The sequence below is a fragment of the Coregonus clupeaformis genome, chromosome 3, assembly GCF_020615455.1.
Source record: "Coregonus clupeaformis isolate EN_2021a chromosome 3, ASM2061545v1, whole genome shotgun sequence".
Classification (NCBI taxonomy): domain Eukaryota; kingdom Metazoa; phylum Chordata; class Actinopteri; order Salmoniformes; family Salmonidae; genus Coregonus; species Coregonus clupeaformis.
In genome coordinates, this window is record NC_059194.1 from 5,130,950 (window position 1) to 5,153,497 (window position 22,548).

Below are 22,548 nucleotides of genomic sequence, written 5' to 3' on the forward strand. Positions count from 1 at the left end.
GCAGGAGAGCCTCCGTGACTGGCCAACAGACACCTCAGAACTGTAAGAAGAGGTGGAAGAAGGAACATGGGAGGAGGAGAGAGAAAGAGAGAAAGTGTGTCTCCTCAGGAACCGTTGAGTGGAGTTCTCGTCCTCCTTTCCTTCTCTCTCTCTCTCTCTCTCTCTCTCTTCTCTCTCCTCTCTCTCTCTCTCTCTCTCTCTCTCTCTCTCTCTCTCTCTCTCTCTCTCTCTCTCTCTCTCTCTCTCTCTCTCTCTCTCTCTCTCTCTCTCTCTCTCTCTCTCTCTCTCTCTCTCTCTCTCTCTCTTCTCTCTCTCTCTCTCTCTCTCTCTCTCTCTCTCTCTCTCTCTCTCTCTCTCCCCCGCATGCGGCCGGCCAGCTCCTGGCTGTAGCCCAGAGGAATTCTCTAGTGGCCTTCGTAAATATACCATTTAGAATAACAGCAGAATGCAGCCGGAGCCCCAAAATGTGGACTTGTGGGGGTCCTCACTTGGGATTCGTCCCAATGGCACCCTATTCCCTATATAGTGCACTACTCTACAAATGTAGTGCACTATGTAGGGAATAGGGTGCCATTTTAGCATAGGACTGTGGCCAGGAAGAGAGGGGGGCAAGAACAGAACGTGTTCATACGTCCTCCTCTACCTCCTCCTCTTCCTCTACCTCCCCTGGTCTGACCTGGGGGTTATACAGGAAGACACTGTTGATTGACTGCTCTTGGTTACTTGATTGCATGCAACATTTTGACCGCAGAAACCTCAATATTTGTGTTATCTCCCTGGGCTAATGCCTAGGCGTTTAGCTCAGTGGGCTTTCATAGTCTTGTGGTGTCACGTTAGGGTACAGACTGGCTTCAGTTAGAGTGGTGAGTCTGGAGAAGGCTTCAACTGTACAGCGCTCTGTAACAGTGGTATCATCAGAAACACACCTGTCAATCCTACTAATCAATCATACTACTGATGCTTAGTGAGATGCATTTACTGGGGTGCTACTGTCTGTCTGTAGCGTGTCTGTAGGACTGAATGCGAGTCCGTTCCCACAACAGAAACATTTGTACCTTTTGAGTCCAATAAAAGTTTAAATAATTCATCTTTAAACCGAGTCAATTGAAAATCTCCTTTGAATCTTCCTAGTGCTACTTACTGTACGACATTGTCACCCCAGTCGAGTAAACCTCAGCGTCACAGAGAGGAGTCACTACAGATGGAACCAGCATGTTGAGGCACCTGGATGCATGGGGGTTGCACATTAGCTGAGATCAGAGGAGGGGTTTCTGAGAGAACTAACCCTAAGCTATGTCTGCATCCCAATTGGCCCATACGGCCCTGGTCAAAAGCAGTGCACTCTGTAGGGAATAGGGTGCTATTTGAGACACTATGAATGTGCTGCTACAGACAGACGCTGTGTCCTGGGCGCCCTAATAGTAAGAACCCTAACGATGGAAGCTGGCCATTAGAGAACGTACCAGTTTGTTTACTTTGGTAACCATGGTAACCTATCCTCATGCACTACATTTCTTTACATTTGAGTCATTTAGCAGACGCTCTTATCCAGAGCCACTTACAGTTAGTGAGTGCATACATTTTTTTTTTTTTATCCACTACAAGTCATATGTGCCAGAACTGGACTTCAAAACCTGTACAGTTTGTATTTAATCATCAAGTATCTAGAATTATAATACTAACAACACATTCCCACTTTGAAACAACAGCTGTATGTTACATATCTATAGATCGATGGGTGGTGATGGGTGGTGGTGAGGTATACAACAGAACACACCATGTACTATAATATTATAGAACATCAGTACTGCATATGGTGACTATATTTATACATGTTCATACTGTATAAATATAGATAAGTATATTTCTATGTACATTTGGATATTTAAACATTGCATAAACAATAAAATAAATAATACAAATATAATCAAATCTTACAGTGAGTACGATTTGAGAAACGCTATATTAGAGCCCAATAAAGTCCTAACACAAAATAATAATCATGATAATAATACTTATAATAAACAGAAACAACATCGGTGGACTACAATCTGGAGTAACTGAATGAGCTACACCATGTTACCCTGCAGATTTACCATTTGGGACTGCTGGAATGACTGGAGAGGAGCGGGAGAGAGAGAGCGAGTCTCTGTGTGTGTGTAGATGTGTGTGTATGTGTGTTTTTGCATGTATCTGTCTGTGTGTGTCTTTGTATGTATGTATGTGTGTGGGGTGGGTGCGGATGGGGATCAGGATAGTTAGGGTCCAATGTCTCTTTCACCTCCGGATGTCTGTGGCCTCAGGGTCTTCTTGCTCCGCCACCACCCCAGCCTCGGGGCTCTGTCGGCGGGGACCCTGGCTGCGGCTACGGGGATGGGCATTGAAGCCTCCTTTACTGGACTTGTCCCCCTGTCGGGGGGGTCGGGGGTGGTCTGGCTCAGAGTGGGGGGACCCGTGGCGGCGGTGGTCGGGGGAAGCCTGCCCGGGAGGGGGGGTGAGGGAAGAGCAGACACTCAGGCTGTCACAGAGAGCCCCCCAGTTCTGCTCACACTGCAGCCGGACGCTCCTGGTTAAGGCCTCCTTCACCTCCTCCCCACAACTCAGTAGGATGTTGACCAGCTCCACATACGGCCTGTAGAGGCAGAGACAGAGATTATTATACTATTATATGAATATAGGGCTGGACATCCACAGCTTGATATGGGTGGTTTACCTTCTAGTTAATGGGGGAAGAGAGAGAAGAGGTAGAGGAAGGCAGAGAGAATGAAGCAGAGAGGAAGAGACAGACAACGGGTCAGAGAGAAAGAGAGACATAGTCCTCCTCACCCTTTAGGGAGAGAAGAAGGGATGAGACGGAGAGAGATAGAGAAAGACACTGATGAATACCACCATCCTCACCCTTTAGGGAAGAGGTCCTGGAAGTGGATCATCTCCACCATGACAGCAACGTTCTCCTTGGCTGCAGAACACAGGTTGTGTCTGAGGTAGCACTCTCTCTGCAGCTGGAACACCATCTCTTTAATGGCCAGGCACTTCCTGCTGATGCAGCTGAACTTGTGTCTCAGGCCGTGGGCCATGCACTTCAAAGCATCCTTGATGAACGACTTACCCTAAACACACACAGTAGATATAGAACACTCAACACTAACCCTTACCCTAAACACACACAGTAGATATAGAACACTCAACCCTAACCCTTACCCTAAACACACACAGTAGATATAGAACACTCAACCCTAACCCTAAACACAGTCATATAGAACACTCAACCATTAATGATTGTATTTAACTTTTATTTTACCAGGTAAATTGACTGAGAACACGTTCGCTTTTACAGCAATGACCTGGGGAATAATTGCAGGTTGAATGGACCAATTAGAAACTGGGGATTATTGGATTGGTTGATTGTGGTGAACCAATAAAAACCTGCTAACCCCTGAACATACAGTGCCTTCGGAAAGTATTCAGACCCCTTGACTTTTTCCACATTTTGTTAGATTACAGCCTTATTCTAAAATGGATTCAATTGTTTTTTTTTAACCTTATCAATCTACACACAATACCCCATAATTGCCAATTTATAAAAATATAAAAAACGACCCTTTACTCAGTACTTTGTTGAAGCACCTTGGGCAGCGATTACAGCCTCAACTCTTCTTGGGTATGATGCTACAAGCTTGGCAAACCTGTATTTGTGGAGTTATTCTCTGCAGATCCTGTCAAGGTCTGTCAGGTTGGATGGGGAGCGTTGCTGCACAGCTATTTTCAGGTCTCTCCAGAGATGTTCGATCGTGTTCAAGTCCGGGCTCTGGCTGGGCCACTCAAAGACATTCAGAGACTTGTCCTGAAGCCACTCCTGCGTTGTCTTGGCTGTGTGCTTAGGGTAGTTGTCTTGTTGGAAGGTGAACCTTCGCCCCAGTCTGAGGTCCAGAGCGCTCTGGAGCAGGTTTTCATCAAGGATCGCTCTGTACTTTGCTCCGTTCATCTTTCCCTCGACCCTGACTAGTCTCCCAGTCCCTGCCACTGAAAAACATCCCCACAGCATGATACTGCCACCACCATGCTTCACCGCAGGGATGGTGCCAGGTTTCCTCCAGACATGAAGCTTGACATTCAGGCCAAAGAGTTCAATCTTGGTTTTATCAGACCAGAGAATCTTATTTCTCATGGTCTGAGAGTCTTTAGGTGCCTTTTGGCAAACTCCAAGCGGGCTGTCATGTGCCTTTTACTGAGGAGTGGCTTCCGTCTGGCCACTCTACCATAAAGGCCTGATTGGTGGAGTGCTGCAGAGATGGTTGTCCTTCTGGAAGGTTCTCCCATCACCACAGAGGAACTCTGGAGCGCTGTCAGAGTGACCATCGGGTTCTTGGTCACCTCCCTAACTAAGGCCCTTCTCCCCCGATTGCTCAGTTTGGCCGAGTGGCCAGCTCTAGGAAGAGTCTTGGTGGTTCCAAACTTCTTCCATTTAAGAATGATGGAGGGCACTGTGTTCTTGGGGACCTACAATGCTGCAGACATTTTTTGGTACCCTTCCCCAGATCTGTGCCTCGACACAATCCTGTCTCAGAGCTCTCCGGACAATTCCTTCGACCTCATGGCTTGGTTTTTGCTCTGACATGCACTGTCAACTGTGGGACCTTATATAGACAGGTGTGTGCCTTTCCAAATCATGTCCAATCAATTGAATTTTTTATAATTTGGCAAACATTTCTAAAAACCTGTTTTCGCTTTGTCATTATGGGGTATTGTGTGCAGATTGATGAGGGGGTAAATTATTTAATCAATTTTAGAATAAGGCTGTAACGTATCAAAATGTGGAAAAATCAAGGGGTCTGGACAGAGCCTGTTCTACCTGTCTGAAAGGGGATCTGGCTGGGAATGGTGCCAGCTGCCTGGAGCCCTCTGCTCTGATACACAGACCTGACCTCCATGGGAGAGGAAAGGGGACTGGGGCATACACGCACGCACGCACGCACGCACGCACACACACACACACACACACACACACACACACACACACACACACACACACACACACACACACACACACACACACACACACACACACACACACACACACACACACACACACACACACACACACAGACACACACACACACACACACACACACAGCACACACACACACATACGCACATGTTGGCTCCAGATGCAAACACACTCAATAAATCCATGTGTGCACTAACTTACATGCATGTACACATGCCAGGTCGCAGTTGTAAATGAGAACTTGTTCTCAACTGGCTTACCTGGTTAAATAAAGGTGAAATAAATACACATGTAGACTTAAACACACATACACACACACACACAGTGTTTTACCTGGGAATCGAACTTTCCGGCATTGTGTAGGAAGGTCAGACAGATCTCCTGCAGGCCTCTGATCTCACAGGAGTTGTTCTCAAAACATTCAAACACACCGCAGCCCACGTCTCCTGCACTCACCAGACAGTGCTGTATCTCAGCTGGATGGAGAGAGAGAGATGGAGAGAGAGATAAAGAGAAAGATGGAGAGAGAGACGGCGAGAGAGAGTTGTCACTGACAGTTACAGTCTACTATCAAGCATCAACCTGTATCCCCATTACATGTAGTGATACAGGCCATGGTCTTAAGCATAGTCTCTAAGCTGTTATTTCCTTGTTGTCTCTAAACTGTTATTTCCTTGTTGTCTCTAAGCTTTTATTTCCTTGTTGTCTCTAAACTGTTATTTCCTTGTTGTCTCTAAGCTGTTATTTCCTTGTTGTCTCTAAACTGTTATTTCATTGTTGTCTCTAAGCTGTTATTTCCTTGTTGTCTCTAAACTGTTATTTCCTTGTTGTCTCTAAGCTGTTATTTCCTTGTTGTCTCTAAACTGTTATTTCCTTGTTGTCTCTAAGCTGTTATTTCCTTGTTGTCTCTAAGCTGTTATTTCCTTGTTGTCTCTAAGCTGTTATTTCCTTGTTGTCTCTAAACTGTTATTTCCTTGTTGTCTCTAAACTGTTATGTCCTTGTTGTCTCTAAGCTGTTATTGCCTTGTTGTCTCAGAGCTCTTATTTCCTTGTTATCTTCTTTTTAACCTTCTAACCTAAGGTTCTAGGCTCCTTTTCTCAAATAGAAACCACCTTGGGTCAGTATTGTGTGTGTGTGTGTGTGTGTGTGTGTCCGTCCCCCATGTGTAATAAACAAAAACATTTATTACAAAAAAAGTATTTCAGGATTTCATCGTTTCCCACCAGGTTACTCTCTGGCCAATCAGTAACATGAATAATTCAGTTAGGGAGAAAAGAAAAGGGTACTTTGGTCTGGACGTCCAGGCTGGGATTTGAATTCCCCTGGCAGAGAGACTGGCTCCTATGTGGACCCTGATCAAAAGTAATGCACTATATAGGAAATAGGGTGCCATTTGGGATGCACATTCTTTCTACTGTCAGTGTAGTAGATGAATACTAAACCAGCCTCCAGGCTTCGGCGCCAGAGATAAGAAAACAACATCTCTCCTCTTCTCTCCACAGAGAGACGAATGCAGATGAATGCAGGGTGACAGAGAGATTATTACTGTGTCATTCTGCGTCAAAATACATCTGCATTGCCTGGCGTGAGGATAGGAGGGGATGCTGCACTGCAGATACAGATACAGCGTTGGGTACTAGAAGAGAAAATACAAACGCAGAAGTTATTTCTATTGTGCTTTTACTGAGTTGAAGTCAACAGGTGTCAGTTTTCCTGGTATTAAACTATCATGTAGATGAGAGTGACTGTGTATTAGTTTATATATAATTAGTATTTCCTGTCTGTGTTGCCAGTATACATATTTGACCCCTGTCTACTTTTCACAGGATCTTTTTAAGTGGCTGCCTGGCCGGGCTGCTGTGGGGAGATGGACTGGACGCGCAGGTCAGTGGCCCTGTCCCAAATGGCACCCTATTCCCTACACTACCGGTCAAAAGTTTGGACACACCTACTCATTCAAGGGTTTTTCTTTATTTTTACTATATTTTTTACATTGTAGAATAATAGTGAAGACATAAAAACTATGAAATAACACATATGGAATCATGTAGTAACCAAAAAAGTGTTAAACAAATCTAAATGTATTTTAGATTTGAGATTATTCAAATAGCCACCCTTTGACTTGATGATGGCTTTGCACACTCTTGGCATTCTCTCAACCACCTTCACCTGGAATGCTTTTCCAACAGTCTTGAAGGAGTTCCCACATATGCTGAGCACTTGTTGGCTGCTTTTCCTTCACTCTGCTGTCCATCTCATTTGGGTTGAGGTCGGAGGATTGTGGAGGCCAGGTCATCTGATGCAGCACTCCATCACTCTCCTTCTTGGTAAAATAGCCCTTACACAGCCTGGAGGTGTGTTGGGGCATTGTCCTGTTGAAAAACAAACAATAGTCCCTCTAAGCCCAAACCAGATAGGATGGCGTATCGCTGCAGAATGCTGTGGTAGCCATGCTGGTTAAGTGTGCCTTGAATTCTAAATAAATCACAGACAGTGTCACCAGCAAAGCACCCCCACACCATAACACCTCCTCCTCCATGCTTTATGGTGGGAAATACACATGCGAAGATCATCCGTTCACCCGCACCGCGTCTCACAAAGACACGGCGGTTTGAACCAAAAATCTTCAATTTGGACTCCAGACCAAAGGACAAATGTTTCTTGGCCCAAGCAAGTCTGTTCTTATTGGTGTCTTTTAGTAGTGGTTTCTTTGCAGTAATTCGACCATGATGACCTTATTCACGCAGTCTCCTCTGAACAGTTGATGTTGAGATGTGTCTGTTATTGAACTCTGTGAAACATTTATTTGGGCTGCAATTTCTGAGGCTGGTAATGCTAATGAACTTATCCTCTGCAGCAGAGGTAACTATGGGTCTTCCATTCCTGTGGCGGTCCTCATGAGAGCCAGTTTCATCATAGGCTTGATGGTTTTTGCGACTGCACTTTTAGAAACTTTCAAAGTTCTTGAAATGTTCTGTATTGACTGACCTTCATGTCTCAAAGTAATGATGGACTGTCGTTTCTCTTTGCTTATTTGAGCTGTTCTTGCCATAATATGGACTTGGTCTTTCACGAAATAGGGCTATCTTCTGTATACCCCACTACCTTGTCACAACACAACTGATTGGCTCAAACGCATTAAAAAGGAAATAAATTCCACAAATTAACTTTTAAGAAGGTACACCTGTTAACTGAAATGCATTTTATATCTCAAATATAAAATATATTACATGATTCCATATGTGTTATTTCATAGTTTTGATGTCCACTATTATTCTACAATGTAAAGAATTGTAAAAAATAAAGAAAAACCCTTGAATGAGTAGGTGTGTCCAAACTTTTGACTGGTAGTGTAGATAGTGCACTATATTTGGGACATATCAAATGTCTCTGGTAAGACCAGTGGTTGATGTTTACATTGAAATCGAGTATCCAAATATACAGAAGAGAAGATATACAGTGCCTTCGGAAAGTATTCAGACCCCTTGACTTTTTCACATTTTGTTAGGTTACAGCCTTATTCTAAAATATATATATATATTTTATGTTGGCCATCAATTTACACACTATACCCCATAATGACAAAGCAAAAACAGGTTTTATAAATTTTTGCTAATTTATAAATTTAAAAAAACCCGGATATATGACATTTACATAAGTATTCAGACCCTTTACTCAGTACTTTGTTGAAGCACCTTTGCCAGCAATTACGGCCTCGAGTCTTCTTGGGTATGACACTACAAGCTTGGCACACCTGTATTTGGGGAGTTTCTCCTATTCTTCTCTGCAGATCCTCTCAAGCTCTGTCTGGTTGGATGGGGAGCGTTGCTGCACAGCTATTTTCAGGTCTCTCCAGAGATGTTCGATTGTGTTCAAGCCCGGGCTCTGGCTGGTCCACTCAAGGACATTCATAGACTTGTCCCGAAGCCACTCCTGCGTTGTCTTGGCTGTGTGCTTAGGGTCGTTGTCCTGTTGGAAGGTGAACCTTCGCCCCAGTCTGAGGTCCTGAGTGCTCTGGAGCAGGTATTTTTTATTTTTTACTTTACCCCCTTTTCTCCCCAATTTTGTGATATCCAGTTGGTTGTTAAAGTCTTGTCCCATCGCTGCAACTCCCCTGTGGACTCGGGAGAGGCGAAGGTCGAGAGCCATGCGTCCTCCGAAACACGACCCTGCCAAGCCGCACTGCTTCTTGACACACTGGTCACGGCCGGCTTTGACCCAGCCTGGGATCGAACCCGGGTCTGTTGGAGCAGGTTTTCATCAAGGATCTCTCTGTACTTTGCTCCGTTCAACTTTGCCTCGATCCAGACTAGTCTCCCAGTCCCTGCCGCTGAAAAACATCCCCACAGCATGATGCTGCCACCACCATGCTTTACTGTAGGGATGGTGTCAGGTTTCCTTCAGACGTGACGCTTGGCATTCAGGCCATATAGTTCAATCTTGGTTTCATCAGACCAGAGAATCTTGTTTCTCATGGTCTGAGAGTCCTTTAGGTGCCTTTTGGCAAACTCCAAGCGGGCTGTAACGTGCCTTTTTACTGAGGAGTGGCTTCCGTCTGGCCACTCTACCATAAAGGCCTGATTGGTGGAGTGCTGCAGAGATGGTTGTCCTTCTGTAAGGTTCTCCCATCTCTACAGAGGAACTCTAGAGCTCTGTCAGTGACCATCGGGTTCTTGGTCACCTCCCTGACCAAGGCCCTTCTCCCCCGATTGCTCAGTTTGGCCAAGTGGCCAGCTCTAGGAAGAGTCTTGGTGGTTCCAAACTTCTTCCATTTAAGAATGATGGAGGCCACTGTGTTCTTGGTGATCTTCAATGCTGCAGACATTTTTTGGTACCCTTCCCCAGATCTGTGCCTCGACACAATCCTGTCTCGGAGCTCTACGGACAATTCCTTCGACCTCATGGCTTGGTTTTTGCTCTGACATGCACTGTCAACTGTGGGACCTTATATAGACAGGTGTGCCTTTCCAAATCATGTCCAATCAATTGAATTTACCACAGGTGGACTCCAATCAAGTTGTAGAAACATCTCAAGGATGATCAATGAGCTCAATTTCGAGTGTCATAGCAAAGGGTCCTGAATACTTATATAAATAAGGTATTTCTGTTTTTAATTTTTAAAAAATTGGCAAACATTTCTAAAAACCTGTTTTCGCTTTGTCATTATGGGGTATTGTGTGTAGATTGCTCAGAATTTGTATTTATTTAATCAATTTTAGAATAAGGCTGTAATGTAACAAAATGTGGAAAAAGGCAAGGGGTCTGAAACCTTTCCGAAGGCACTGTTTGTAACAGTCCAGTCCAGGTCTGTAATAGGGTAGCAGTTGGCACCACCCTTGGGCCTCTCGCTGTCCGTGTAACTCAGTTGGTAGAGGTTCGATTCCCACAGGGGGCCAGTATGAAAGACAAAGTATGAAAATGTATGTACTCACTAATGTAAGTCACTCTGGATAAGAGTGTCTGCTAAATTACTCAAATGTCAATGTTATACAACTTTATACAACGCCTGGCGGGTGGAAGCCAAGGAGGACAGGAATAAAACAAATGATAGTGGACCGAAATGAAATGACCAGGAGAGAGGGAAAAGTCTGCCTGTTAACCCCAAATGGTAGGATATTTAGAGAGGCCTTCCCAAAGGAGAAAAGCAGCCATTTTCCGTTTCTGTAAAGGGTTGTGTAATGTATAGTGTATATGACACACTGTGTTAGGCTACACATACTGTAGGTCTATTATAAGTGTTTATTTTGGACTCTACAGGTTCAAAACATTTATTTTAATAACTTCTGTAATCAGTCTTCAAGACCCACAGAGAGAGTGAGTCCCCATCAGTTGAGAGCTGAAAGGTTCTGCATCTCCCTCTCCTCTCCTCCAGTCACTGTCCACATGGGATAGAATCACTAACTACATCAATATGGGCCGTTGAGAAAGGGTCAGAATGAGAAAAAAAAATGGCTTTAGACGTCGTAGGATATACAGAGTCTTGGATATACAGTATGTCTTAGTTGGAGATATGCATTAATATACCTATAGCATTTCAACACCGGATCACTATAAGTGTGATATTTGATAGCCTAGGCAGATTAATCTCACGAGCGGTCAGAGTAAATAACGAATGAACGCAGTAGACTTATTTGAGAAATGATGCTTGTCAACAAGGACTGCTCTGTTGGGGGGAGAGGTGTGTGTCTGTGTGTGTGTGTGAGAGAGAGAGCGAGAGGCAGAGAGAGAGAGAGAGAGAGAGAGAGAGAGAGAGAGAGAGAGAGAGAGAGAGAGAGAGAGAGAGAGAGAGAGAGAGAGAGAGAGAGAGAGAGAGAGAGAGAGAGAGAGAGAGAGAGAGGGGGGGTAAGGTATGTAGGCACTGGGTTGAACTTTGGTGCGCTGCAGGAAAAGTGAGCCGCTGTCGGCAGCGAGTGCTTGTGTTGGCGTTTACACGGGAATGTGTCTGGATCGAACGAGCTGGCCGCAACGTGCATTGAATTACACAGTGGTGTGGGACTCTGACTGACTGAGGGACTCTACTGTGCAGAGCTGCATCGGAGCTGTCCCTGCAACTAAAACCCTTACATTCTCATGAGTTTTATATTGATTACATGAATTGATTAATGGAGATAAGTATTTCATAATATTGGTTATTGTAAATAGACTGTAGGCCTTTCCTAAGGGAATAGGATTCCTGTTAAGAATGCTGAAACAACAGCCCTGCGTGAGGCGATTGCATCATTCCCTATCAGCATGCTTTGTAGGAGCCTAACAATCAACAGTTAAAGCCTGGAGTACATTGTAAGGGCTCAGACACCAATAGCTTTGCTGGACGAGAGTACTTAACATCTCGGAACGTAATTTGCGAACCGATTTTACATGTAGAATCGTGTGAAAAATGTCGGCAGTCAGACGTCTGCAGCGGGAGGTCCCTAAAACACAGCGCGCTGAATTTTCGGCAGATGAACACTAGTTCCACGTTCAGTGCGATGTGTGCGAGCCTTAAAGGGGTTTCCATGAATTTCACAGTATCTTACAGGCAGCTCAGTGGCGAGTAAAATTCTGTATTTCATATTACAATAGCGTAAAATGTACTGTATTATACTTAAGTAATAAGGCCTGAGGGGTGTGCTATATGGCCAATATACCATGGCTAAGGGCTGTTCTTATGCACGACGCAAAGCGGTGTGCCTGGATACAGCCCTTAGCCGTGGTATATTGGCCATATACCACAAACCACAGAGGTGCCTTATTGCTATTATAAACTGGTTACCAACGTAATTAGAGCAGTAAAAATAAATGTTTTGTCATACTGTCAGACAATCAGGATTCAGGGCTTGAACAACCCGGTTTATAATGTAAAATAGTCAATGCTACCATAATCTGAATGAATTAATGAATGGATGAATTAAATTCATTGAGGGGAGGGGTTTGTATTTCACAGTATGTTACTGTAATTACAAGGGATTGGTGCAAGCAGCTTGGTGTTTTCACATTACAGCATATTCATGAATATTTTGTGTTTTATATCACCTGCACTTCTAGAGGCCTTAACAAAGGGTTTCAAACTGGCAGCGACTACAGGGCAAAACAGACCAAAAGGACATGGCAAAATGCTCAAACATTTAGTTTAAGACTTGCTGCCACTCCAATCTGGCCCCTATACATTTTAAATTGATGGGGCACTATAACCACATAGGACTTAAATTGGTACAGCATTCTCACTCACATGTGCAACAAATATAGCCTCTTACATGGAAGCCTTAAAATATGTTAATGAGCCAGAAACAACAACACCATGCACCCACTAGTGGTCAAAGGGTTTTTGGTGCTCCAAAGATACAGTAAGGCACTGTATTCTGTTGGGTGGAATTACAGTAATATTCTAAATACAAAATGTCCCCCCCAAAAATATACAAATATACAATTTTCCCATAATGCACCATAATTTACAGTATGGTGTAGTTAAATATTTCAGAGTTTTTTTAAACGTTTGATAATACCTAAAATTACCTTAGAAATTACAGTTGTCCATTACAGTCATTGGCGATTTTAGGATGTAAATCTTGGTGGGGCAAAAAAAAAAAAAAGGTTTTCGATGCATGCCAGCAAAGCCATTGCAAAATACAACACTAAACAATACATGAATTGCACTATAACGGTGACAAACGCTGCCCACAAACTGTTAGGGCCTACATAAAGCTGTCCCAACAGCAAAGCTTTCTTTTCAGCACCATGGAGTGAATCCTTACCACCACCACACCTGGCTATCAGCGGAGCCTTGTCTGGCAGCGAAACAGTTCATTCAGCCTCATTTACTGCCTTTAAAAAAATCATAGATGATATGGCTGACTTGCTTAAACAAATTTGGTTTCTACTGACAATTGAGATGTACAAACTATGGCATAAGGGAACGACGAGCGGATAAGAGGCAATCCATAATTTCGATTAAGACATTAATGAGCGAGCTAAGACGGACGTAGTCAATATAACTGTTTGTTCAACACTTTTGAAATGTACAGCGACATAATTCAGAACATGGGCTGTTCTTACAGTATTCTCCCTGTACACCAAGTCAGAACCGTAGGATAAATAAAGGGGGCATATAATATTTTTACAATATTTGATGATGACATTTCTCTAAAACAGGCTTTAGGCTACATGTGCACCACCAAGTCAGAACAGTAGGCTAAGTTGTGAGGGTGAAATGGATCAAATTATTAGGGTGAGTAACATGGGCTACTAACAGCTTACTACACAACATACACTTAGTATTACTTTCTTAGCTACAGTATACATATCTCCCTGGCATATTACATCATTTATGCAGCAGCATACAATATATTTTTGGACTCACCGTTGTGCTGTGCTCACTTGAACAGGTAGGTGGCGCGGCGTTCCTTCTTGTGGGCAAATTTTGTCATTAAACTTTGTCATCAAAGTCTGGCATTCTCTGGATTTATGGTGCTTTCAAGACAACTGGGAACTCGGAAAAAGACAAGGTCAAATCATGACGTCAGTGTTATTCAGGTCGCTCTAGAAAGAGGCCCGAGTTCCCGACTTGGAATTCTGAATTGGATGACTGTTCAAAATGTATTTTTCCAGTCGGAGGTCGTTTTTTTCAGAGTTCCCAGTTGTCTTGAACTCACTGAAGTCTGAGATTTCCCAGTTCCGAGTTTCCAGTTGTTTTGAATGCGGCAGAAGTCATGCTGGATTGACAACATGGCCAATGTATTCAACCTTTTCTGGCCCATGGTGTTGCGTGTGAATGTTTATCCTTTTAAGCTTGGAAAAGAGACCCTTAAACCCAGACTTGGACCACACAACCTCTCCACCGAATAGCAGCGGAAGCAAAATAGTGATTGCTTTCCAACCACTCATTGTTGAATTTACGATTTCCAACTAGTTGTGTAATGTTTATGTCCAATGGCCGATGAGCACCGATACGTTTTATCTATAATTTCTCTTCATATGACAAGGATTGAAAAGGATTTGCCAGTAGATTGTCGACTTGATTCATGATGATGACTCCTTGTCTAGCTTGCTAGCTACGATTTTGAAAGTATGATGTTGACATGATCAGTCCAATCAAAGCTACGGTAGATATAACGTGATTTGACGTTATTTTATCTGTGGCCAATGACCTTGACCCTTCTTGTATGGGCACTTCTAATGTAAATCTATGGCAGAATCCAAGGGGGCTTGAACTTTCTAGATCTACCTGTAGATTTTGCGGTGAGTAGTGTCCCCATGATTGACAGAACACTGAGCCAATCACGGAGTAACTACAGAAGATTACCAACCCTTACACTCTGTATTTTCCACTGGCTGCCCCTCCACGACAGAAAGCACTGAGCTAGGCTGAAACACCTGCCCTGAATGACGGTCGCCACCGATTACAGTGTAGCCTAGGCTCTATTTCAACCACATGACAATCACTCATCTGTGGTAGCCTGCTCATAGGCTAAGTTATTTTGCCAAATTTCTTTCATTTAAATGCAAAACGCATACTGGTTGCCAATGGATCAGCTGGATGTTGGCTAACTTTGAACCAATCACATTGAGCATACCCGGGAAAAAAACGTAATCACACACACTCCAACACACACACACGCGCATACACACACACACACCTAGAGGCGCTGCCATATATATTAAATATAATCACCTACCTTGTGCCTATCTATTAATAGTTTACTAACATATTGAATTTATTTATCCCTGTATTTGCAACATATCCACTTTCTGGATCATCTGAAAAGGTATTCTCATCCATGATAAAAAACAGTATTTCGGTCAAGAAACTGAAGAACGCAGAGTGAGAGTGGGAGAGAGAGAGGGAGAGAGAGTGGGAGAGAGAGAGGGAGAGAGAGTGGGAGAGAGAGTGGGAGAGAGAGGGAGAGAGAGTGGGAGAGAGAGAGGGAGAGAGAGAGCGAGAGAGAGGGAGAGAGTGAGAGTGGGAGAGAGAGAGGGAGAGAGATCGAACGTGTTCCTCGCTCTAAAATCCACAGCGCGGTGAGCACGTGCACACACAAGCATGCGGTACTGCTCGCGCAAATGTGTCCCACATCATTTCAACATCGACCCACTTCCCATACCAAGTCAGTCTGCATTCTCTCTCTCTCTCTCTCTCTCTCTCTCTCTTTCTCTCTGTGCGTGCGTGAGTGCGTGTGTGTGTGCTCTTTATTACCTGTGTTCTGCAGAGACATACGGCCTTTCTGGCTCGCCGGTTTCTCTGACGGGTTGTCATGAACATCAATATTATCCAATCCCACCACTTGCTCCAAAACTGACAAAACCAGCAGCGCGATTGCAAATTTCACCAACATTTCTGCCTCACTATCTGCGAAGACCTGTGTATAGTCTGCCTTCCCTTCGCTCTGAAACAATGATGCAGTGTTGTATCGGAAACGGTCCAACCAGCCAGTCTGCTCTCTGTCTGTCTGTGGTAACTCGTAGCACACACTGCTGTAGACTGTATTCAAGCAGGCAGCGCAGAGAGAGAGAGAGTGAGCGCTGGGACGGCAGGGATGCTGCCTATATTTCCCAGAGCCAGGGCGGGTCGTCAATTTAGATGGAGTCAAGCAGGTGTTGTCAGCCAAGCTCAGCGACCAATCAGAGACACAGACATCCACGTCCAAGGTTGAGAGGGGAGTGTCCAGTGAAAGTCCCGTATTTCCATAAAAGTGTTTGGCTAAGAAACCTATGTCTCTTGTTGTTGCTTATTGGCAAACATATTTTCACACAACATATGAGGAAACAGTGTATTGATTGGTATTATATTGTTCCCAGCACTAGCCTTAATGTATTTGCGCTCTAATATATTTGCTGTGTTATTACATGTTTATATTTATGATTTTGTTGTTTATTACAGTTGCACTATCCACTATGCCTATATGCATGCACAATTCCCAATGGATCAGTAAAGTATTAACTCATGCATGTGCACACTGTCAGTGCATCCTCTCCAAGAGAAACTGTAGCAAGAGACTGTTGCAGTTTCCAAGAGAAACTGAACAGATTGTCAAAGTTCTTGCCCTACTTGCCCTACTTTCACTGAATTCACTCCTTTCATGGACAGTCAGTCAGTGGACTCTTGGTCCATGCAGGTGTTGGTGTTGTCCTGGAGGCATGTATGTTCTAATCTGGAGCAGGCAGGAACTGGAGAGGCATGGTGGGATTCTCATCAAACACACACACTGGGAGACCCATAGCTGAGGCTGGCTGGTATGGTGCACCATCATGCCAGAGCCTAGACAATAAGGGAAGAGAGGAGTAGGAGGAGGAGGAGGAGGAGGAGGAGGAGGAGGAGGAGGAGGAGGAGGAGGAGAGAAGAGCGGGTGGCAGGACAGTGACAGGCTGGTAACGTTTGGCAGGGATTGCATCATTCGGAAGCCACCCCCTACAGGCAGACCAAACACTCAGAGAGAAACACAGGAACACAGTGTGTGTGTGGTGGTGGTAATGTGTGGACGTGTTTAACTGCTAACTATTAACTATCAACACTATTAACACACCATTATCGCCTCCAAGCTTGTCACCCTCATGAAGTGCTTTGAGAGGCTGGTTATGGTACACATTAACTCTACAATCCCAGCCACCCTAGACCGACTCTAATTTGCATACTGCCTCAACAGATCAATAGATGACGCAATCTCAATTGCTCTCCACACTGCCCTCACCCACCTAGATAAGAGGAATACCTATGTGAGAATGCTGTTCATTGACTACAGCTCAGCGTTCAACACCATTATCCCCTCCAAGCTCGTCACCAAGGTTAGGACTCTGGGTCTGAACACCTCCCTCTGCAACTGGATCCTGAACTTCCTGACGGGCCAACCACAGGTGGTGAGGGTAGGAAACATCACCTCCACCACGCTGACCCTTAACACAGGGGCCCCACAGGGTTGTGTGCTTAGTCCCCTACTGTACTCCCTGTTCACCCACGACTGTGTGGCCACGCACGACTCCAACACCATTATCAAGTTCGCTGACGGCATGACAGTGGTAGGCCTGATCACCGGTGAAGATGAGTCAGCCTACAGGGAGGAGGTCAGTGACCTGACAGTGTGGTGCCGGAGCAACAACCTCTCCCTCAACGTCAGCAAGACCAAGGAGCTGATCATGGACTACAGGAGAAGGGGGGGCGGCAGTGGAGCAGGTAGACAGCTTCAAGTTCCTCGGTGTCCAAACGAAAGACTTAAAATGGTCCAAACACGCACAGTCATGAAGGCTCAACAGCGCCTTTTTTCCCCCTCAGGAGGTTGAACAAGTTTGGCATGGGCCCTCAAATCCTGAAAAGGTTCTACAGCTGTACCATTGAGAGCATATTGACTGGCTGCATCACTGCTTGGTATGGCAATAGCACCGCCCTCGATTGCATGGTGCTACAGAGGGTGGTGCGGACAGCCCAGTACATCACTGGGGCCAAGCTCCCTGCCATCCAGGACCTCTATATCAGACGGAAAACCGTCAAAGACCCCAACCTCCCAAGCCATAGACTATTGTCTCTGCTGCAGCACAGCAAGAGGTACCGGTGTATCAAGTTTGACACCAACAGCTTCTATCCCCAAGCTATACGACTGATAAATAGCTAACAAAATAGCTACATGGACCGAGTTTACCTTGTAGCTTTATTGACCTTTTATTTCAGTATTTGCACTCTCTATGCACACTCACAGGGCCCTACACACTCACAGGGCCCTACACACTCACAGGGCCCTACACACTCACAGGGCCCTACACACTCACAGGGCCACACACACTCACAGGGCCCTACACACTCACAGGGCCACACACACTCACAGGGCCCTACACACTCACAGGGCCCTACACACTCACAGGGCCCTACACACTCACAGGGCCACACACACTCACAGGGTCCTACACACTCACAGGGCCCTACACACTCACAGGGCCCTACACACTCACAGGGCCCTACACACTCACAGGGCCCTACACACTCACACACACTGTCACTCCAACACACACACACACACACACACTCACTCCATCATTTTCTCACTCACACATAATATGCACATACATTTATACTGACTGCAAGCTGCTGCTACTCTGTTTATCTTATATCCTGTTGCCTAGTCACCTTACCCGTATACATATCTACCTCCATCACTCCAGTATCCCTGCACATGTAAATATAGTATTGGAACTGACTTTTTGAATATTTCCTGTATATAGTATGCTTACTTACTTACTTTATTGTGTATTTCTTATTCTTATTTCTCATGTGCTTTTTTCTAGTAATACATTGTTATTGATTATTGCGTTGTTGGGTTTTGAGTTTGCAAGTAAGACATTTCACTGTACTTGTGCATGTGACATTCAAACTTGAAACTATACTAGGACCAGAAGTCCCCACAAGAATAGTAAACAAACAAACATTTGACCAACTGGGGGCATTTTGCTAGTTCCCACAAGAAAAAGGCTATTTCTAGGGGGTTTAGAGTTAAGGTTAGAATTAGTGTTAGGGTTAGAATTAGGTTTAGTGGTTAAAGGTTAGGGTTATGAGTTAGGGTTAGGGTTAAGGTTAGGGTTAGGGGTTAAGGAAAATAGGATTTTGAATGGGAATCAATTGTGTTAGGGTTAGGGCTAGGGACTTTTTGACTGCCCATTGTAGTAATGCTCAGAAAGTGACTTTTTGGACCTGAATACAATGCCAAAGATAAAGGTGCTCAAAATTGACCCATTTTGCATACCCCACCATACCATGAGACATCCATGTCTTTATCACTGGAAAATATACATCTAATTTAAAAGCTTACAAACAGGGTTGTCAAACTATTTGATGACCTCTTTAAGGAATACCTGGGATAGGATAAAGTAATCCTTCTACCCCCCCCTCAAATTAAAAAAAAAAGATAAGAAAATAAAGAAAAAAGAAATAATAGTTAAATAGTAAAAAATAAGAAATACCATATTTAAAAAATAAAAAAATAAAAAACATTGTAAAGTGGTTGTCCCACTGGCTATAAGGTGAATGCACCAATTTGTAAGTCGCTCTGGATAAGAGCGTCTGCTAAATGACGTAAATGTAAATGTAATGATTTCTGGAGAAAAAAAAAGATTTTTTAAAATAAAAATTGACATTTTTAACCTTTAACGTCAATTAAATACATAAACTCCGATTTTTTTCCATATTCGCACATGTTGTAGTTTAGACCCAATTTTACATCATCTAAGGTTTTTGTGTTGTGCCCGCCATCGGTTGAGACACATCATGCTCTTGAATACAGTGGGGGTGTCATGTTTTGGCTGATAAATGTACTAAAATGGGAATTCATTTGAAATATCAACTTTCAAATGGTACCACAAATATGGTTGGAGGTCCACACATCAGAGAATGTTGACTTGAATGGGAATATCATTGTTTTAAATTCTACTGTCAATCCTCCATAGGAAACCTATTGAAATCATTGAAATATATAATAGAACATTCATTACCATTTAAGTTGATATTCGATGGTGGGTGGACTGGCAGTCATCTTTGAGGTAGTAATTAGAAGTTAAACATTCAATTACATTTACATTTCAATGGTGTACCAGCTAAATTGCAGTGGTCTGATGGGATAGGTCCATTCTATGAATTATATTTCTATGATTGAAATGACACCCACCCCGTATTCAAGAGGATGTTGTGTCTCAACCAATGGCCAGCACAACACAAAAACCTCCGATTATGGGAAATAGGGTCTAAACTACAACATATGCAAATACATATTTTTTTAAAGGGGAGTTCATGCGTTTTTAGATAATAGATGTTAAAGGTTTAAAAATGACTATAAAAATAAAACGTTTTTTTTTTACAATCATAAAATGGTTTGACAACACTGTTTGTAAGCTTTTAAATTATATCAAACTCACCGTTTATCTTTTCCAGTAATGAAGACATAGATGTTTCATGGTGGGATATGCAAAATGGGTCAACTTTGAGCACCTTTGTCTCCTGAATGTTTTGGTATTCAGGTCCAAAACGTTACTTTCTGAACACTTCTTCCATGGACAAACATGAATGGAAAGTTTTGTTTAAATTAAAAGGGATGCTTTCAAAAAGTGATTGAATTGAAATGGATTTAACCATGAGGAATGTTGGTCCAAAGTTGCATACCAGCTGCCAGCTATATGCCAACATGCTCCAGACCACTTGGCAGAGTCAGAGATGTGATTTTATATAGGCTGCAGTGATAGGCTACTGCCACTAGCCTATAGGCTACTCGGCCTACCACTTTGACTAGCCCCAACTATAATAATCATGTAATTGATATTTATATTGCACAGCGTGCTATCTGTTTTATTTGACAATTGTGTCAAGCAACGTTTTATGAGTGATAAGCTCCTATATTTAGTCTGGCCATGCAATCACGTGCACATTTAGATTATACCGCATCTCATCCCTCGTGGGAGAGAGCATCGTCTTTTAATTGTTAACCAAAGTTATGATGATCATGATCATGCCACGACTCGGAAATATTCCCGTCTGGTTTGATTATTTATCGTTTTAAATTGGCCTGCAGTGCAGCGAGCGGGATGGATCGTGCGAAATTGACCACATCTGTGGAATAAACGGAACGAGATGCAGCCTGGCCATCTCGAGGAATTTAGAGCCGCTGAGAAATAGTCCTTAAAGCTGAAAATAGCCCGGAGAGACTCAAAGACAGAGAGAGCAGTGGTAAGGTTTTACTCCGCAGCCACACGAATCGGAACGGAATGAGATGAGCAACGGGAATCGGAGAGGTGTCATTATGATAAATTTATGAACGGAAGAATTAAGAATAAGCAGACTAGCCAACTCTCCTCTTTAGGCTACATCACCGCTTTAAACGACAGTGTGCTTATTCTTTCTTTCTGAAAACAAAAAATGTCCTGCTGTAGCCTATGAAACGTTACATAGGATATAACCTAACATTATGAAACACCGTAACAGTGACATAAAATTATCCACCTCTCAAGGAACGGTAGCTCAAATTGCAAAGGGGGAGGGGTGCGTGAGTGATCACTTTTGGAAACAGTGTAGGTGTTGTATATGTAGTGTTGCACTCCGTGCCCGGCCCGCTGCCTGTAGGTTGGCTGTACCCACCACAGTTTGGAATCTCCTTCTGAATCCGTCTGTCCAAACCCTGCCCATGCTGCGAACACACCCTCGGTTTAGGCCAATCAGCGAATACACCTTCGGCCTAGGCCAATCAGCGCAGAGCAGGACACCGCAGGTTGGAAATGGTGCGTGTCACCGCGCGCGGGAGCAGACTGGCGCGCGGATGGTAGGCTACAACCAGCCATGTATTTAGCGCCTCTCAGATCCCAAAATATGTCTCAGGAAAGACAGTGCGTGTTTGTCCAGAATGTGTCATTCATTAGGCCTATTCACAATGATTACATATATGTACCCTACGTTGTAATTATTATGTTCTGCAGTGACATAACGCTTTGTAGTTTTAAACCCAATGCATGGGCACGAGTCAGACCCATATACCCACTGGGCACAGACGTCAATTCAACGTATATTCCACATTGGTTCAACGTAATTTAATTGAAATGACGTGAAAACAACGATTCAACCAGTATGTGCCCAGTGGGTCACCGAGGAAGCTACATGTATAATATGAGAGGATACATTGGTTTTGAGTGTGTTGAATGAAACAAGTGATTATGTAATGATGCTAGTTAACATAGGCCTATATCCAGCTGATAGCACATTCTCAGCCATGGCTTCCCAGTTAGCTCTTTGAATGAAATCCACCGTTTTCCAATGCTGAGTCACTACCTCAGTGGTGAAAGAAGCCAACCTGATTTCTCAGAGACCTTGACCCCCTTCAGCCCACTTCTAGACCCATCATGTTGTCAAGTGGTCTCTGTATCAATAGGAGAATGATTATATTTCAATATTAATTGTTGAGATGAGTAGATTGGAGGTTGTGAAGTAGTCGCTGTATGAATAGGAGAATGATTATATTCTCAGCTCATCTCTCTTTCATTGTCCGTGTTGTTGGATGTCGGTCACATGCTGGCTCCCTGTTTAGAATTTGTATCACCATCAGCTTTC

At 43.8% G+C, this 22,548-nt stretch overlaps 1 protein-coding gene across 1 annotated transcript; it reads right to left on the reverse strand.

Annotated features, from left to right (window-relative positions):
• Window positions 1-1,628: 1,628 nt before the first annotated feature.
• Window positions 1,629-15,981, reverse strand: LOC121545804 (stanniocalcin-2-like). Its single transcript, XM_041856644.1, has 4 exons — window positions 15,679-15,981; window positions 5,342-5,484; window positions 2,899-3,110; window positions 1,629-2,632 (listed from the first exon to the last, which is right to left on the reverse strand). Exons 1-4 carry the CDS (start codon window positions 15,815-15,817, stop codon window positions 2,278-2,280), a joined length of 849 nt encoding a protein of 282 aa, XP_041712578.1. The 5' UTR covers window positions 15,818-15,981; the 3' UTR covers window positions 1,629-2,277.
• Window positions 15,982-22,548: the final 6,567 nt, after the last annotated feature.

Excerpts from the sequence above, each read along its gene's own strand:
- LOC121545804 (XM_041856644.1), bottom strand. The coding sequence starts at position 15,817 with ATGTTGGTGAAATTTGCAATCGCGCTGCTGGTTTTGTCAGTTTTGGAG. Across the intron at positions 5,485-15,678 it reads TATGTCTCTGCAGAACACAG|CTGAGATACAGCACTGTCTG; the intron begins GTAATAAAGAGC and ends CTCTCCATCCAG. Across the intron at positions 3,111-5,341 it reads CCGGAAAGTTCGATTCCCAG|GGTAAGTCGTTCATCAAGGA; the intron begins GTAAAACACTGT and ends GTGTGTGTTTAG.